The sequence below is a fragment of the Nerophis lumbriciformis genome, linkage group LG10, assembly GCF_033978685.3.
Source record: "Nerophis lumbriciformis linkage group LG10, RoL_Nlum_v2.1, whole genome shotgun sequence".
Lineage (NCBI taxonomy): Eukaryota > Metazoa > Chordata > Actinopteri > Syngnathiformes > Syngnathidae > Nerophis > Nerophis lumbriciformis.
The window spans coordinates 20200692-20215753 of record NC_084557.2 but is presented as its reverse complement, the minus strand read 5'-3'; the positions used below and the strand labels follow the sequence as shown (position 1 = coordinate 20215753).

General features: G+C 38.0%; 1 protein-coding gene across 6 annotated transcripts in view; it reads left to right on the top strand.

Moving 5' to 3' along the window:
* btbd11b (BTB (POZ) domain containing 11b) overlaps positions 1–15062 on the top strand; it is a 236174-nt gene that overhangs the window by 169921 nt on the left and 51191 nt on the right. For 5 of the 6 annotated variants that reach the window (XM_061970086.1, XM_061970087.2, XM_061970084.1 and 2 more), the window contains one exon: positions 11833–12037. In XM_061970086.1, coding sequence (XP_061826070.1) covers positions 11838–12037 — 200 coding nt within the window. In that variant the 5' untranslated portion in view covers positions 11833–11837. Of the gene's footprint in view, positions 1–239; positions 382–11832; positions 12038–15062 lie in introns of those variants that run through there. The other variant, XM_061970085.2, reaches the window with a different exon arrangement.

The following is a 15062-nucleotide window of genomic DNA, read 5'->3' as shown; positions in this document are numbered from 1 at the left end:
CAAAAACACAAAGCTGAGTAAGAATCACGATCCAAAACTCATATTTCCCCAGGAGAAGCACCAACTAGGTAAGCAGCAGTGTCTGCGACAAAGAATCAATGATCTGACAACTAGCCGAGGTTTCTAAGCTGCACTAAATAACCCTAATTGCTAATACGTCCCAGCTGTGCACCAATCATTCACCACCATGTGCAAAAGTGCACAACAGGAACAGGAAATCCCAAAATAAGAGACTACACAGGAGAAACACAACATGTCAAAATGTCACACAATGCATGACACAGTGTTCAAGTAATGATTCCCTGAATTTTGTCAAGACTTGGTCTTTGGGTTTTGTTTTTCTGGAAGGCAACGGAAAGTTGGCTCGGGCGAGACGGGAATGTAAGTACATGATTTAATATTAACACTCAAAAAAAGGGAACAAACAAAAGGCGCTCACAGTGGAGGTACAAAACTTGGCTATAAACACAAAACTTGCACAAAGGCAGAAACTATGAACAACAAAAAACACTAACTGTGGCATTAATAAACAAAAACTTACTTGGCATGGACTAAAGGAGCAGCATGAACGATGGACATGAAACCAAGTGTCAGGAATGTGCAGAGCATAAATGTGGATGTCGCTAGAAAGACAAACTGAAAACAATGAACTTAAATACTACAGACATGATTAGTGAAAACAGGTGCGTGACTCAAAACGTGAAACAGGTGCGTGACGTGACAGGTGAAAACTAATGGTTGCTATGGTGACAAAACAAACAAAAGTGCACAAAAAGTCCCAAAAAAAACCGAACATGACTAAAACAAAACATGATCACACAGACATGACATATTTGTAAACATTGACAAAAACAATTACTTAAAGAAAATTTAAAACACAATCTAATCACTCTTGGCATCGATCATATACTGATTTTACCCTGGGTGTCGACACCACCAATTAATAGAATTGCGTGTTGGTGACAGGGCTGCGATTAAAAAAAAAAATTTTTTTATCAGATTAATCACACTCTTGAACTGTGATTAATCATAATCAATCATAAATTATTTGCTTACATAATACACATTTGCATAAGAAAATACCCCATTATTTGGATACAAATGCAATTTTGTAATCAAAATGTCATACAGGAACTGTTTTTTTACTATTTTACTGGACTGCAAGTCATTTATTTGCTCAAAACTGTGAGTATAGTAAGAATTCAGTGCACATTATGAAAGTCTTTGCACTAATATTGCAAAAAAGGAACAGTTAATAATTGATAATGTAGTAATCACTATTATGGCTCATGCCCTCAAAGAGCCACAATAATTGACGTAGCGTACCACATAAAATGATGTGGTGGACCACATTAAATGATTTGGCAGACCACACTGAATGACATGGTGGGCCACATAAATGAATGACATGGTGGGCCACATAAATGACGCGATTGACCAAATTAAATGATGTGGCGGACCATGTTGAAGGATGTGGCGGACTGTGTTAAATGACGTAGCGGGCTACATAAATGTTGACCAAAATTGTGTGGTCCTTCTCTCAGCATACAGTATTCTAAAAAATAAAATGAACCACTTAGCAAAACGTTGTATAATTTGAAGTGAAGTGTGAAGTGAATTATATTTATATAGCGCTTTTCTCCATTGACTCAAAGAGCTTTTACATAGTGAAACCCAATATCTAAGTTACATTTAAACCAGTGTGGGTGGCACTGGGAGTAGGTGGGTAAAGTGTCTTGCCCAAGGACACAACGGCAGGGACTAGGATGGTAGAAGTGGGGATCGAACCTGGAACCCTCAAGTTGCTGGCACGGCCACTCCACCAGCCGAGCTATACCGCCCGATGAATTTGATGTTACACTGATTGTCTTCAAATACCTGAGCATGTATCGACCTAGATTAGATTGCATTAGCGTGGCAAAGAATATCAACGCGTCCTCGCACCCTTGGCATAAACCGTATTACACAACTATTTTCCTCAGCGTGGGTCAGTTGATAGAGCGGCCGTGTCTGCAACTTGAGGGTTCCAGGTTCGATTTCAGCTTCCGCCATCCCAGTCACTACCGATCCGTCACTGTTTCTATTCATTACAATTACACTCAGCTGGAAATAATTATATAGTACATGCATGTGTAGAGCACATATGTTTTACATGATATGTCAAATATATCATATACATCAATACAAGCAATTAGCATGTTATGTGGGTGTGCATTTTGCAACTAAAGGAATTTTTTGTGTTTTTGTTGCACACAGACGTATTTCAGTAGCGGACCGAGGTATGTGTGTGTGTAGTAGGGTTGTACGGTATACCGGTATTAGTATAATACCACAATACTAATAAATCATATTCGGTACTATAATGTCTCTAAAAAGTACCCGCCCCCGTCATCGTCACGTCGTGTCATTGCTGGTTTAAGAGCAGAGGAGCATGTTCGGCAGCGCACAATCACAGAGTACTTACAAGCAGGACAAGGTGTGTAGACAGAAAAGGAAGAACGGACGCATTTTGGCTTAAAAACTAACAATAAAGGTGAAGTTATAACACTGAAACGCCCTCAGGAAGAGGTACTTTGAGACATGGCTGGCTAGCGACTAAAGTCCATCTGCAGTCTGCAGTGTTTTAGCTATTTCCAAATCACTAATCCTTGCCTCCATAGCGACAAATAAAGTAAGTTTCTTACAAGTATCATCCCTGCAGGACGAGGAATAGCTAAATGTGCTTCACTACACACCGTAGCTCACCGGCGAAACAATGTAAACAAACGCCATTGGTGGATCTACACCTAACATGCACTGTAATGATACCAAGTACAGGAGTGTATCTGGTCGATACTACTATTATTACATTGATATTTTTTAGCATCACAATATCTTCTTTTGTTTTTTTTAAATGTATATTATTAGTTTTTTTTAAATGTATCTTATTTGCGTTCATATTTCACTGTTTGTTGCATTTTTGTTGAGTTTCACTTATTGTAAAATATGTCGATCGAAAGGGGGTGTGACATTCATATTTTGTCAATATTCAGTGTTTTATCGTTCATAGAAAAATGTAAAATTCCATTACGTTTTTTTAAGGCGGTCTGTCATAACGTTTTTAGCATTCAATCAGACATTATTGTGAGGTTTTGTATTAGTGTTCCCAAAAATAAATATACCGGCCCCCAGACACATTTTTTTCTCTAAATGTGGCCCCCGAGTCAAAATAATTGCCCAGGCCTGTCCTATACCGACCTAATTAGGAACCAGTACCAAAAAATATCAGTACTCAGGATACATCCCTAATCCTCACTGACAATCAGGGACAGGTGAGCCAGCACTCAGACCAGATTGGCGATAAATGGAGGCAAAAAAATAATAAAATACAAGAAACTAACTGTCATGTGACATCATAAGTCTGATGTTAAAAAAACCGAAACACATGTTTGCATGGCACCTATACGAATTTGAACCACTGTAATAAACATACCATTGATAATAAACAACTACATTAGACAAAGTCAAATGTGGTTGGCAATTAGCAATATTACTGTGCATTGATGCCTTAAAATAAATCATTTAGCAACAAAAAATTGTACAAAGATTAAACAATATTGTAGCTTACTGAAGAAAGTGACGGGGGCCACCATGCCAATGAGGACCATTATTCTCCTTAAAAGAAGAAAGCCAATGTTGTTTTCAGATACATTCACAAAATATTGTTGCATTAATTCAAGCTCTTCACATTTGTGTTCGGGAACATTACAGGCGGAAAATAAGAGGATGATGATGGCACCATTCAGTTACGGCCAAATATTGTCCCACTGCATTAGTAAATGTGTCACTAATAACCCTTGTGTGTGCGTATAAATGCGCATATTAAGCGGAATGAATCATCGCGAGTTGCTGTGTCATTAAGTAGAATTCTTCTGAGTCAAAGCTGTATAAGCACTGAATAATGGTTTTGACGTTGTGCCCGCTCTCTAACTGATACCTGAATGTGCTTATTGTTTGAATGATAATGAAGCATCAGATTACTTTTTGCATGTAACTTTCACAGATAATAACCAAAAATAATGTGTATATGTGGGGACTTCAACAAGCATCTTCGGATTTATAACGAGCAAAAAACGATTGCGTTTATAAATATAATGTATAGTATTAGTTTATATATGAAATAGACTTAGACTTAGATTTAGACAAACTTTAATGATCCACAAGGTAAATTGTTCCACACAGTAGCTCAGTTACAAAGGATGGAAAGAGCAAGGATGGAAAGGATAATGCACACAAGGGCACAAAAAGAGGGCGAAAACAAAAGGTATAAAGTAGACTAATAATGTACCATAGTAGCAATATAAATTTTAACATAGATGTAATATTTACAGTATATATAATATATACTGATATCTTATATCATTATATTATATTATGTTATTATAAAATATATACAATATATAACAAATCCCAATTACCATGTACAATATTACAGTATATGTAACAGATGCAGCAAAAAAAAAGAGAAAAGGGCAGTATAAAATAAAGAGTTAATAAGTTAATAAGTTGATAAGATCCATCAGAAAATATACATCATACTATATAATAAATATACATTATAAACAAAGAGAGGTAGCTAACATGGAATCGGTCAGGTAATAGACTTTCCTCCAGAAGGTCTTATCTTTGTCCATGTGATGTCAGATGAAACAAAAATTGAGCTGTTTGGTCACAACACCCAGCAATATGTTTGGAAGAGAAAAGGTGAGGCCTTTAATCCCAGGAACACCATCCTACCGTCAAGCACGGTGGTAGTAGTATTATGCTCTGTGCCTGTTTTGCTGCCAATGGAACTGGTGCTTTACAGAGAGTAAATGGGACAATGAAAAAGGAGGATAAGCTCCAAATTCTTCAGGACAACCTAAAATCATCAGCCCGGAGGTTGGGCGCAGTTGGGTGTTCCAACAGGACAATGACCCCAAACAAACGTCAAAAATGGTAAAGGAATAGCTAAATCAGGCTAGAATTAAGGTTTTGGAATGGCTTTCCCAAAGTCCTGACTTAAACGTGTGGACAATGCTGAAGAAACAAGTCCATGTCAGAAAACCAACAAATTTAGCTGAACTGCACCAATTTTGTCAAGAGGAGTGGTCAGAAATTCAACCAGGAGCTTGTGGATGGCTACCAAAAGTACCTTATTGCAGTGAAACTTGCCAGGGGACACAGTGCAATGCTAATATAGAATATTTATACTTATGATATGTGTTCATCATAGACATTTGTGATGATGCACAGTACCTGTCTTCACAATCCATGACAAGACTTATAGAAAGATAAATATATACACAACTTGTTAACTTATACATAAAGGACATATGTAAAGCTCTAAATTATTTGCAGATGACACTATAGTGTATTCTACTTACAATAAAATTAATAGGAGTTAATGAAAACTATCAAAATGAACAAATTAATTAGATGTTTTGACAAAAACAGACCATCCAAAAACCTAATTAAAAACAAAACAATAAGTGGGGCAGTGGTTATCGCTCGAAAGGATTCTCAATTCATTACTCCAAGCGACATTGATAAGGTTTATTATATAACTAAAACAATTTAAACTTACTAATCTGTCCCATGTCTTACAGTATGTCTGTAGGAGTGTTTTCATGCATATTTGTACTTGCTATCATATAGTATTCAAGCTAGTGCCTTTAGCATTAGCTAACATGCTAACAGGTTTACGAGTGTCTGTGTTAGTATTACTAACTTACAATGGCCTCTTTTGTGTATTGTTTCAGTTTCGTAAAATCACCAAAATGTCACCGTGGAGTTATTCAGTCTTCCACAGCTCGTGGGTCCATGACAATGACTTCTGTTTTGTTTGATCAGCTGTTTTACTGCCGTGTTATGAGCGACGTTTGGAAACAATTAAGGTATGTAAATAAACATTTACAAAACATGTTGTACCGTTATATATCTGCGGCTTATGGTCCATTGCGGTTAATATCTGTAAAAATATATATTTCTTCTAAAATTTGGTGGGTGCAGCTTAAATACCAGTGGGCTGTATATCGGGACTAGTAGGGTATGTCCTACTCTCAACTTATTTTTCTGAAAGAACAATTCAATTGTCAATTGAAGTTGATGATTGGTTTCTTGTTTGAGTGAAACTGCACAACAAGACAGAATGAACCTTCCGATGTCTTCTTTTTTCTTGTGCATGAAAGTAGGTAATACAAATACAACGATGAAACCACGGATTTACTCTCTCCTGCCACGATATCGGCATGACAATACAAGCTGCACACTGTGTCTAGTGTGAAATGTCATCATCACAGGAAACATTTTGTGGAGTGCCACATGGGAAAGGCTGACAGATTCCTACCCATTCTGTATTGATGAGGTCAAGGACGGACTCGTCATATGTTGGTAAAACATAAGAGCCTTGTCCAGAAGTAATCTCATGTCTCTTAAAGGCCTACCGAAATGCGATTTTCTTATTTAAACGGGGTTAGCAGGTCCATTCTATGTGTCATACTTGATCATTTCGCGATATTGCCATATTTTTGCTGAAAGGATTTAGTAGAGAACATCGACGATAAAGTTCGCAACTTTTGGTCGCTGATAAAAAAGCCTTGCCTGTACCGGAAGTAGCAGACGAGTAGCGTGACGTCACAGGTTGTAGAGCTCCTCACATCTGCACATTGTTTACAATCATGGCCACCAGCAGCGAGAGCGATTCGGACCGAGAAAGCGTCGATTTCCCCATTAATTTGAGCGAGGATGAAAGATTCGTGGATGAGGAAAGTGAGAGTGAAGGACTAGAGGGCAGTGGGAGTGATTCAGATAGGGAAGATGCTGTGAGAGGCGAGTGGGACCTGATATTCAGCTGGGAATGACTAAAACAGTAAATAAATACTCTATTAGCCACAACACAACCAGGCTTATATTTAATATGCCACAAATTAATCCCGCATAACAAACACCTCCCCCCTCCCGTCCATATAATCCGCAAATACAACTCAAACACCTGCACAACACACTCAATCCCACAGCCCAAAGTACTGTTCACCTCCCCAAAGTTCATACAGCACATATATTTCCCCAAAGTCCCCAAAGTTACGTACGTGACATGCACATAGCGGCACGCACGTACGGGCAAGCGATCAAATGTTTGGAAGCCGCAGCTGCATGCGTACTCACGGTACCGCGTCTGCGCATCCAACTCAAAGTCCTCCTGGTAAGAGTCTCTGTTGTCCCAGTTCTCCACAGGCCAATGGTAAAGCTTGACTGTCATCTTCCGGGAATGTAAACAATGAAACACCGGCTGTGTTTGTGTTGCTGCAGTCGGCCGCAATACACCGCTTCCCACCTACAGCTTTCTTCTTTGCTGTCTCCATTGTTCATTGAACAAATTGCAAAAGATTCACCAACACAGATGTCCAGAATACTGTGGAATTTTGAGATGAAAACAGACGACTTAATAGCTGGCCACCATGCTGTCCCAAAATGTCCTCTACAATCCGTGACGTCACGCGCTGACGTCATCATACCGAGATGTTTTCAGCAGGATATTTCGCGCAAAATTTAAAATTGCACTTTAGTAAGCTTACCCGGCCGTATTGGCATGTGTTGCAATGTTAAGATTTCATCATTGATATATAAACTATCAGACTGCGTGGTCGGTAGTAGTGGGTTTCAGTAGGCCTTTAAATATCCATAGGATTTCTATTAGGGCTGTCAAAGATGACTCGTTAACACATGTTTGACCGCACATGTCCTTTACCTCGACATCGGATGGTTACCTGAAAGATGGCGTGAGGTATTCTGTCAGTGTTCAGGTCAGTTTATTATGCTAGTGCAAAGATGAGTTAATAGACTCCCACTGTTGTGCTTGGTGGCAAATGTTGCATCAGAATATACCCTAACCGGATATAAGATAAAACTGTCACTGACATGGTAGCGCATGGTTGTCCACAAGATGCAGAGACGGTAGGCAAAGTGCAATTAAGGAGGACTCGGCTGGCAAAAATCAAAAGGCACACCATTAACATTAGTCACAATAGACCAATGAACCAGCGTCGCAAGGAAAGCGGCACTGACGGATAAACCCTCCTGGTTAGTGATCCGAGGCTGGTGAGTTCCCTGATCACTAATCAAGAGTGCGGAGAGCAGCGCTCAGAAACGGTGTGGAAGTCACTGCAAGACAAAACCAAAACACGCTAGCCAGGAAGAAACACTAAACAAAGGAAAACAACACAAACAAAAACCAAAAACTGTCACAACAGTTGCCAAGTTTTGAGCAGATGACGTGCATTGAAGTAAAACTTAAAAAAATATAAATATTCATGTATGACGTTCTGACAATAAAACGGCAGCGTGTCAAAAATATTGGTGTCTTTTTTAATTAAATTTTAATTAATTTTTACACAGATTATTAGACTTATTCATCACCAAAGAAGAGCACCACAAGCTGTGTTTAAAAGACATTTCAGAATGAAATTCAACTACTGTTGAATTTTCACATCCAGCTCAGGAATAGTCAGTGGCATTTTAGTCTCACTTGTGGAGTGTTGTTTTCAACTCACCTCCTTGTAATTTCCCATTTTCTCTTATGTCAAAAAGGTCATATTAGCATATCTGAATCAAAACGCTGCTGTTATTATACCGACAACTGTTATTAACTTAGTTGGTGTAATGTCATCATTCTTTCATGCCAAACTGAACCCGTTTCCAAAAATGGCCTTGCAATATACATATTCGCTATTTGAAGTTATTCATTGAACAACTGATTAAACTTAAATAATGTGCTTTAATTTTACATAGAGATGAATAGATTTATAGATACATCCATAACACATTTGATTTTCTTTTTCTTTTTAAGGCTATTAGAAAGTGAGAATGCATCAATAAAAAACAGTCTGACAGAATATATTATTTTTGGTTCTCGTTCAGTCTTATTTTATCTTTCGGTATTTACTGTCTGTGCTCTTTTCCTGCAAGCATTTGCTGAGGGGTATGTTTACTTTTAATACCACAAAATAACTACATGTCAGATAGAGGCAGCAGCCTCTCCAAGGAACTGAATGATGATGTTTTTGCTTCACGACGGGGAGTGTACTGTAAAATGTGAAATGGTGGAACAGTTTAATCAAAAAGGTAGTTTTTCAATTGAATTGTGAAAAGTGTTACACAATCGAACCTCCAATTTTCGTTACCAATATGGTCGATACCAATATATATATATATATATATATATATATATATATATATATATATATTTACAGTACGGCCAAAAGTTTGGACACATCTTCTCCTCATTCAATGCGTTTTCTTTTTCTTTTCTTTTTTCATGACTATTTACATTGTAGATTGTCACTGAAGGCATCAAAACTATGAATGACCATATGTGGAGTTATGTACTCAACAAAAAAAGATGAAATAACTAAAAACATGTTTTATATTCTAGTTTCGTCAAAATAGCCACCCTTTGCTCTGATTACTTTTTTTGCACACTCTTGGCATTCTCTCAATGAGCTTCAAGCACACCTGTGAAGTGAAAACCCTTTCAGGTGACTACCTCTATATTTATCTTCACACTTTCTCTCTCTCTCTCTCTATATATATATATATATATATATATATGTATATATATGTATGTATGTATGTATACATATACATATACATATATAGCTTTTGTAACCTGTAACCTCATTTGAAAAGTTTGTGTTATAACTTTTACACCAAATATTATATTGGAGGAATCGGTTTGAATGTTTTTCTGTTTTCCACTCCGAGGGAACTGTTTCCGCAAAAACAGGGGTGTCCAAAATGCAGCTTGGGGGCCATTTGCCTAGTTTTTTAGTCGCCCACCGCACAGTATACAGTATAAGACCGAGCAGGTATAATGTAAAGAGATAATGTTAAAATGTTGACGCTAACAACACAAATTCACATTCAGGCTGTTTTCTTTTTTTCCTTTGATATTTTAGTATGTCGGCATCAGTGGAAAAGGTTTGCACACCCCTAGTCTAAACAGAGAGTGGCTTTTATGCGCCTACGTACATTTTGGCACTGTTTTGACTACCATAAGGCTCACTACAAAACTATAAAGGACAGCCGGGAAGCCAAATTACCCTTGATTTGTTTGGCTAGACTTGCCGTAACACTCTGGAATGGATTCTAAGACTCTCGTTGACTTTGATAATTACTGTAAGCAACAACATTATTTGGCTCTATGGTGACTTATTTTACAGCTGTGCTCAAATAAAAACTACCAAATTGATTCCCAGACTGAGTCACCCAAGTGTGTTGGATCGTACCAACACCGAGGTACCACTGTATATGTTATTGTTTGGCATTTCCAAAGCTCTCAGTGAGAATTCTTTGATTCACCGAATGTTCATACACCGATACTGACATTTGTCACTATACCTTTTTATAACCATGGTTTAAAAGGCGGGGGCATCAAAATAATAATAAATAAAATATATTGCTACAACTTTTCTACACCTTACCGTTAGGCTAAGCCCAATATAATTCATGCCTTGTCAAATTTGGACAGCGTTATATACACTATATTGCCAAAAGTATTTGGCCACCCATCCAAATGATGAGAATCAGGTGTCCTAATCACTTGGCCCGGCCACAGGTGTATAAAATCAAGCACTTAGGCATGGAGACTGTTTCTAAAAACATTTGTGAAAGAATGGGTCGCTCTCAGGAGCTCAGTGATTTCCAGCGTGGAACTGTCATAGGATGCCACCTGTGCAACAAATCCAGTCGTGAAATTTCCTCGCTCCTAAATATTCCAAAGTCAACTGTCGGCTTTATTATAAAATGAAAGAGTTAGGGAGCAACAGCAACTCAGCACCAAGTGGTAGGCCATGTAAACTGACAGAGAGGTGTCAGCGGATGCTGAAGCGCATAGTGCAAAGAGGTCGCCGACTGTCCATAAAGACATGGATGACAGAGTCTGGTGCGTATGAACTTGACTGGCCTGCACAGAGTCCTGACTTGAACCCGATAGAACACCTTTTGGGATGAATTAGAACGGAGACTGAGAGCCAGGCCTTCTCGACCAACATCAGTGTGTGACCTCACCAATACTTGGTCGAAAATTCCTATAAACACACTCCGCAACCTTGTGGACAGCCTTCCCAGAAGAGTTGAAGCTGTAATAGCTACAAAAGGTGGACCGACATCATATTGAATCCTATGGGTTAGGAATGGGATGGCACTTCAAGTTCATATGTGAGCCATGGCTAAATACTTTTGGCAATATAGTGTCTCTTCTATCTTGAAATGATGCAAGCAAAGAGGTTCCCTTCATTTGCAGCAGCCTGAACTGTATTAGATAGCGGCATGAAGGTGTTAACTTTGCACAAAAGGTGGTCCTTGGCACACTCGTGTTTCTAGTTTCTTGCATCACAAGATGATGACGTCCATGCAGAGTTCCACACGGCCCCCAAAGGAGACTGACAGAATGCGCTTCCCTCATTCAGGCGTCCTTTTCACACTCGCCTTCTCACATTGACTCTTGGCAGGCAGCACAACTTAGGAACTGAACAACAGCTTGGTATATATGGAGTGAATGTACTTGCTCTATAATACACACATAGTACACAAACACACATTGTACAGTAAAGTCCATTTATTCAGACATGCACACCAAGAGCTTTCACGCTCTGTTAAATTTGGTCATGAATGGAATAGAAATGATCAGAAGCAGTGACATTGAGTCTCATTGAGCACTAATGTGTTCTTGGCAAAAGTTGGCAGATTAATTGAACTCGCACTGTTTTTTTTTTTGTACCATTGAATTCCCTCTTCTATTTGTTGGACGTGTAGGTGACATGGTGTCGAGGGCAATGCACTACCTGCAGCCTCTGTACACCAAGAACCACAACAACGGGACACCCGTCCACCAGAAGAACACAGCGATACACTGGGCCCCGGAGGCCATCTACACACTGTGTTACTTCATGCACTGCCCCCAGATGGAGTGGGAGAACCCAAATGTGGAGCCATCGAAAGTTACCTTACAAACGGAGAGGTAAGACGCCAACATGCACGCGAAAGGTCAGCATTTTTTTTTTCTACATTTACAGAAGTCCCTCGATTATTGCTGTTATTGGGCCCGGACATGACCACGATAAATGAACCTCCGCAATTTAGGAAACAGTAATTAGGACATTTTAATGCTCGAAAATGCTTAACCAACGTTTTTTTGTAATATGCTTCTAACAAAATATACAAATATCTGAAAAAAAAAAAAAAAGTGGAAGAGTCACAATATTTGGAGCATGATGTGGCGAAGAACGACTGTATATACATTAGATCGGGGGCCACATGGAGAAAAACCTACTAACAAGTGGGCCGGTCTGGTAAAATCCCGGCATGATAACTTAAAAATAAAGACAACTTCATATTGTTTTCTTTGTTTAAAAATAAAACAAGCACATTCTGAAAATGTACAAATCATAATGTTTTTTGTTTTTTTTTACATTTACATGTTGCGGTTAATCATTTATTTGTCGTTATTTATATATTTTTAATAAATGGTGTGATAATGTTCATCAGTCAACTCATTGGTGTTAATTTTCAATAAAGATTTAAAAAAATTATATCAAAATCAAATTACAGGATGTTATTTATTAGGGGTGTGGGAAAAAATCGATTCGAATTCGAATTGCGATTCTCACGTTGTGCGATTCAGAATCAATTCTCATTTTTTTAAAAATTGATTTTTATTTGTTTATTTATTTTTAAATTTTTAAATTTAAAAAATTATTATAATTGTTTTTTTTAATTAATCAATCCAACAAAATAATACACAGCAATACCCTAACAATGCAATCCAATTCCAAAACCAAACCTGACCCAGCAACACTCAGAACTGCAATAAACAGAGCAATTGAGAGGAGACACAAACACGACACAGAACAAACCAAAAGTAGTGAAACAAAAATGAATATTATCAACAACAGTATCAATATTAGTTACAATTTCAACATAGCAGTGATTAAAAATCCCTCATTGGCATTATCATTAGGCATTTATTAAAAAAAAAAAAAAAAGAACAATAGTGTCACAGTGGCTTACACTTGCATCGCATCGCATAAGCTTGACAACACACTGTGTCCAATATTTTCACAAAGATAAAATAAGTCATATTTTTGGTTCATTTAATAGTTAAAACAAATTTACATTATTGCAATCAGTTGATAAAACATTGTCCTTTACAATTATAAAAGCTTTTTACAAAAATCTACTACTCTGCTTGCATGTCAGCAGACTGGGGTAGATCCTGCTGAAATCCTATGTATTGAATGAATAGAGAATCCTTTTGAATCGGAAAAACATCGTTTTTGAATCGAGAATCGTGTTGAATTGAAAAAAAAACGATTTTGAATCGAATCGTGACCCAAGAATCGACATTGAATCGAATCGTGGGACACCCAAAGATTCACAGCCCTATTATCTATGTAGTTTGATAATTTTCCTCACAAAGATATAAAATTAATATTCATCTTTGCTTATTCAGAATCAGAATCAGAATCAGAAATACTTAATTAATCCCCGAGGGGAAATTCAAATTGATGAACTCTGATATGTTGTTTCTGCTTGTTTCTGATCATTTAAAACATTTTCTTTAGTACAAATTTGCAGTGGGTGTGTCCCCAGCCAATATTGATATCAAATATTGGTTTGACATCAACCAAAAAATAAGCATCAGATTATATCGGCTTACATCTAAAATCTCCGATACAGTGCACTTACTTGTGCAAAAATGTAAACGTTCTCCAATAAGCACACAAGGTTGGTCTTTTCTTGTATTTCAGTGAAGTCATTAACAAAAGTTAACATGGTCTATACCTATTTTTTTTTTTTTTTTCATAAAGAAATACAATTATGTGTGTTTACGGACTATATCCCTGCAGACTGTATTGATCTATATTTATATATAATGTATATATTGTGTTTTTTATGTTGATTTAATAAAAAAAAAAAAAAATTATTTTTTATTTTTTTATTTTTTATTTCTTGTGCGGCCCGGTGGTTGGGGACCACTGCTGTAGGCTACTCGGAGCTAGCAGCTACACAACAGCTAAGTGCAAAATAGCACACAAGCTAGACATACATAATAAGTGTCCTTAATTCAACAATATTGGCGTCTTAAATGGGGCAGCACGGTAGAAGAGGGTTTTGTGCGTGTGCCTCACAATACGAAGGTCCTGGGTTCGATCCCCGGGCCCGGGGTATTTCTGTGTGGAGTTTGCATGTTCTCCTCTTGACTGCGTGGGTTCCCTCCGGGTACTGTGGCTTCCTCCCACCTCCAAAGACATGCACCTGGGGATAGGTTTATTGGCAACACTAAATTGGCCCTGGTGTGTGAATGTTGTCTGTCCATCTGTGTTGGCCCTGCGATGAAGTGGTGACCGAAAGGGACAAGCAGTAGAAAATAGATGGATGGGATAGGGCCTTAAATGCATTTGTGAAGTGAAGTGAAGTGAATTATATTTATATAGCGCTTTTCTCTAGTGACTCAAAGCGCTTTACACAGTGAAACCCAATATCTAAGTTACATTTAAACCAGTGTGGGTGGCACTGGTAGCAGGTGGGTAAAGTGTCTTGCCCAAGGACACAACAGCAGTGACTAGGTTGGGATCGAACCTGCAACCCTCAAGTTGCTGGCACGGCCGCTCTACCAACCGAGCTATACCGGTACTTGTTTATATTTGTCAATATAAACAAGTACCAAATAATTATAGTTGCATATTACAGATACAAAGTCTTCAAAAAAGTAGAAAGTATCCAGTAACAAACGTGTCCGCATCATTCAACTTAATGCGTAATGAGCTTAACTTAATGAATTAAAATCAAATTAACACCCCACTTCAAAAGTGTGCATGTATGATGTCGTATCGAAAGGGAAAAAGTTGGAACAGCCCTAATTTGCAACATTTTCCTAAATCAAATCCATCATAAACTGGCTTGGTTTGGTGCATGTAGATGTGACATTCCAGCTAGCTGGACAATAAACTACAGAGAAAGGTCATTCTGCGAGGCGCATAATA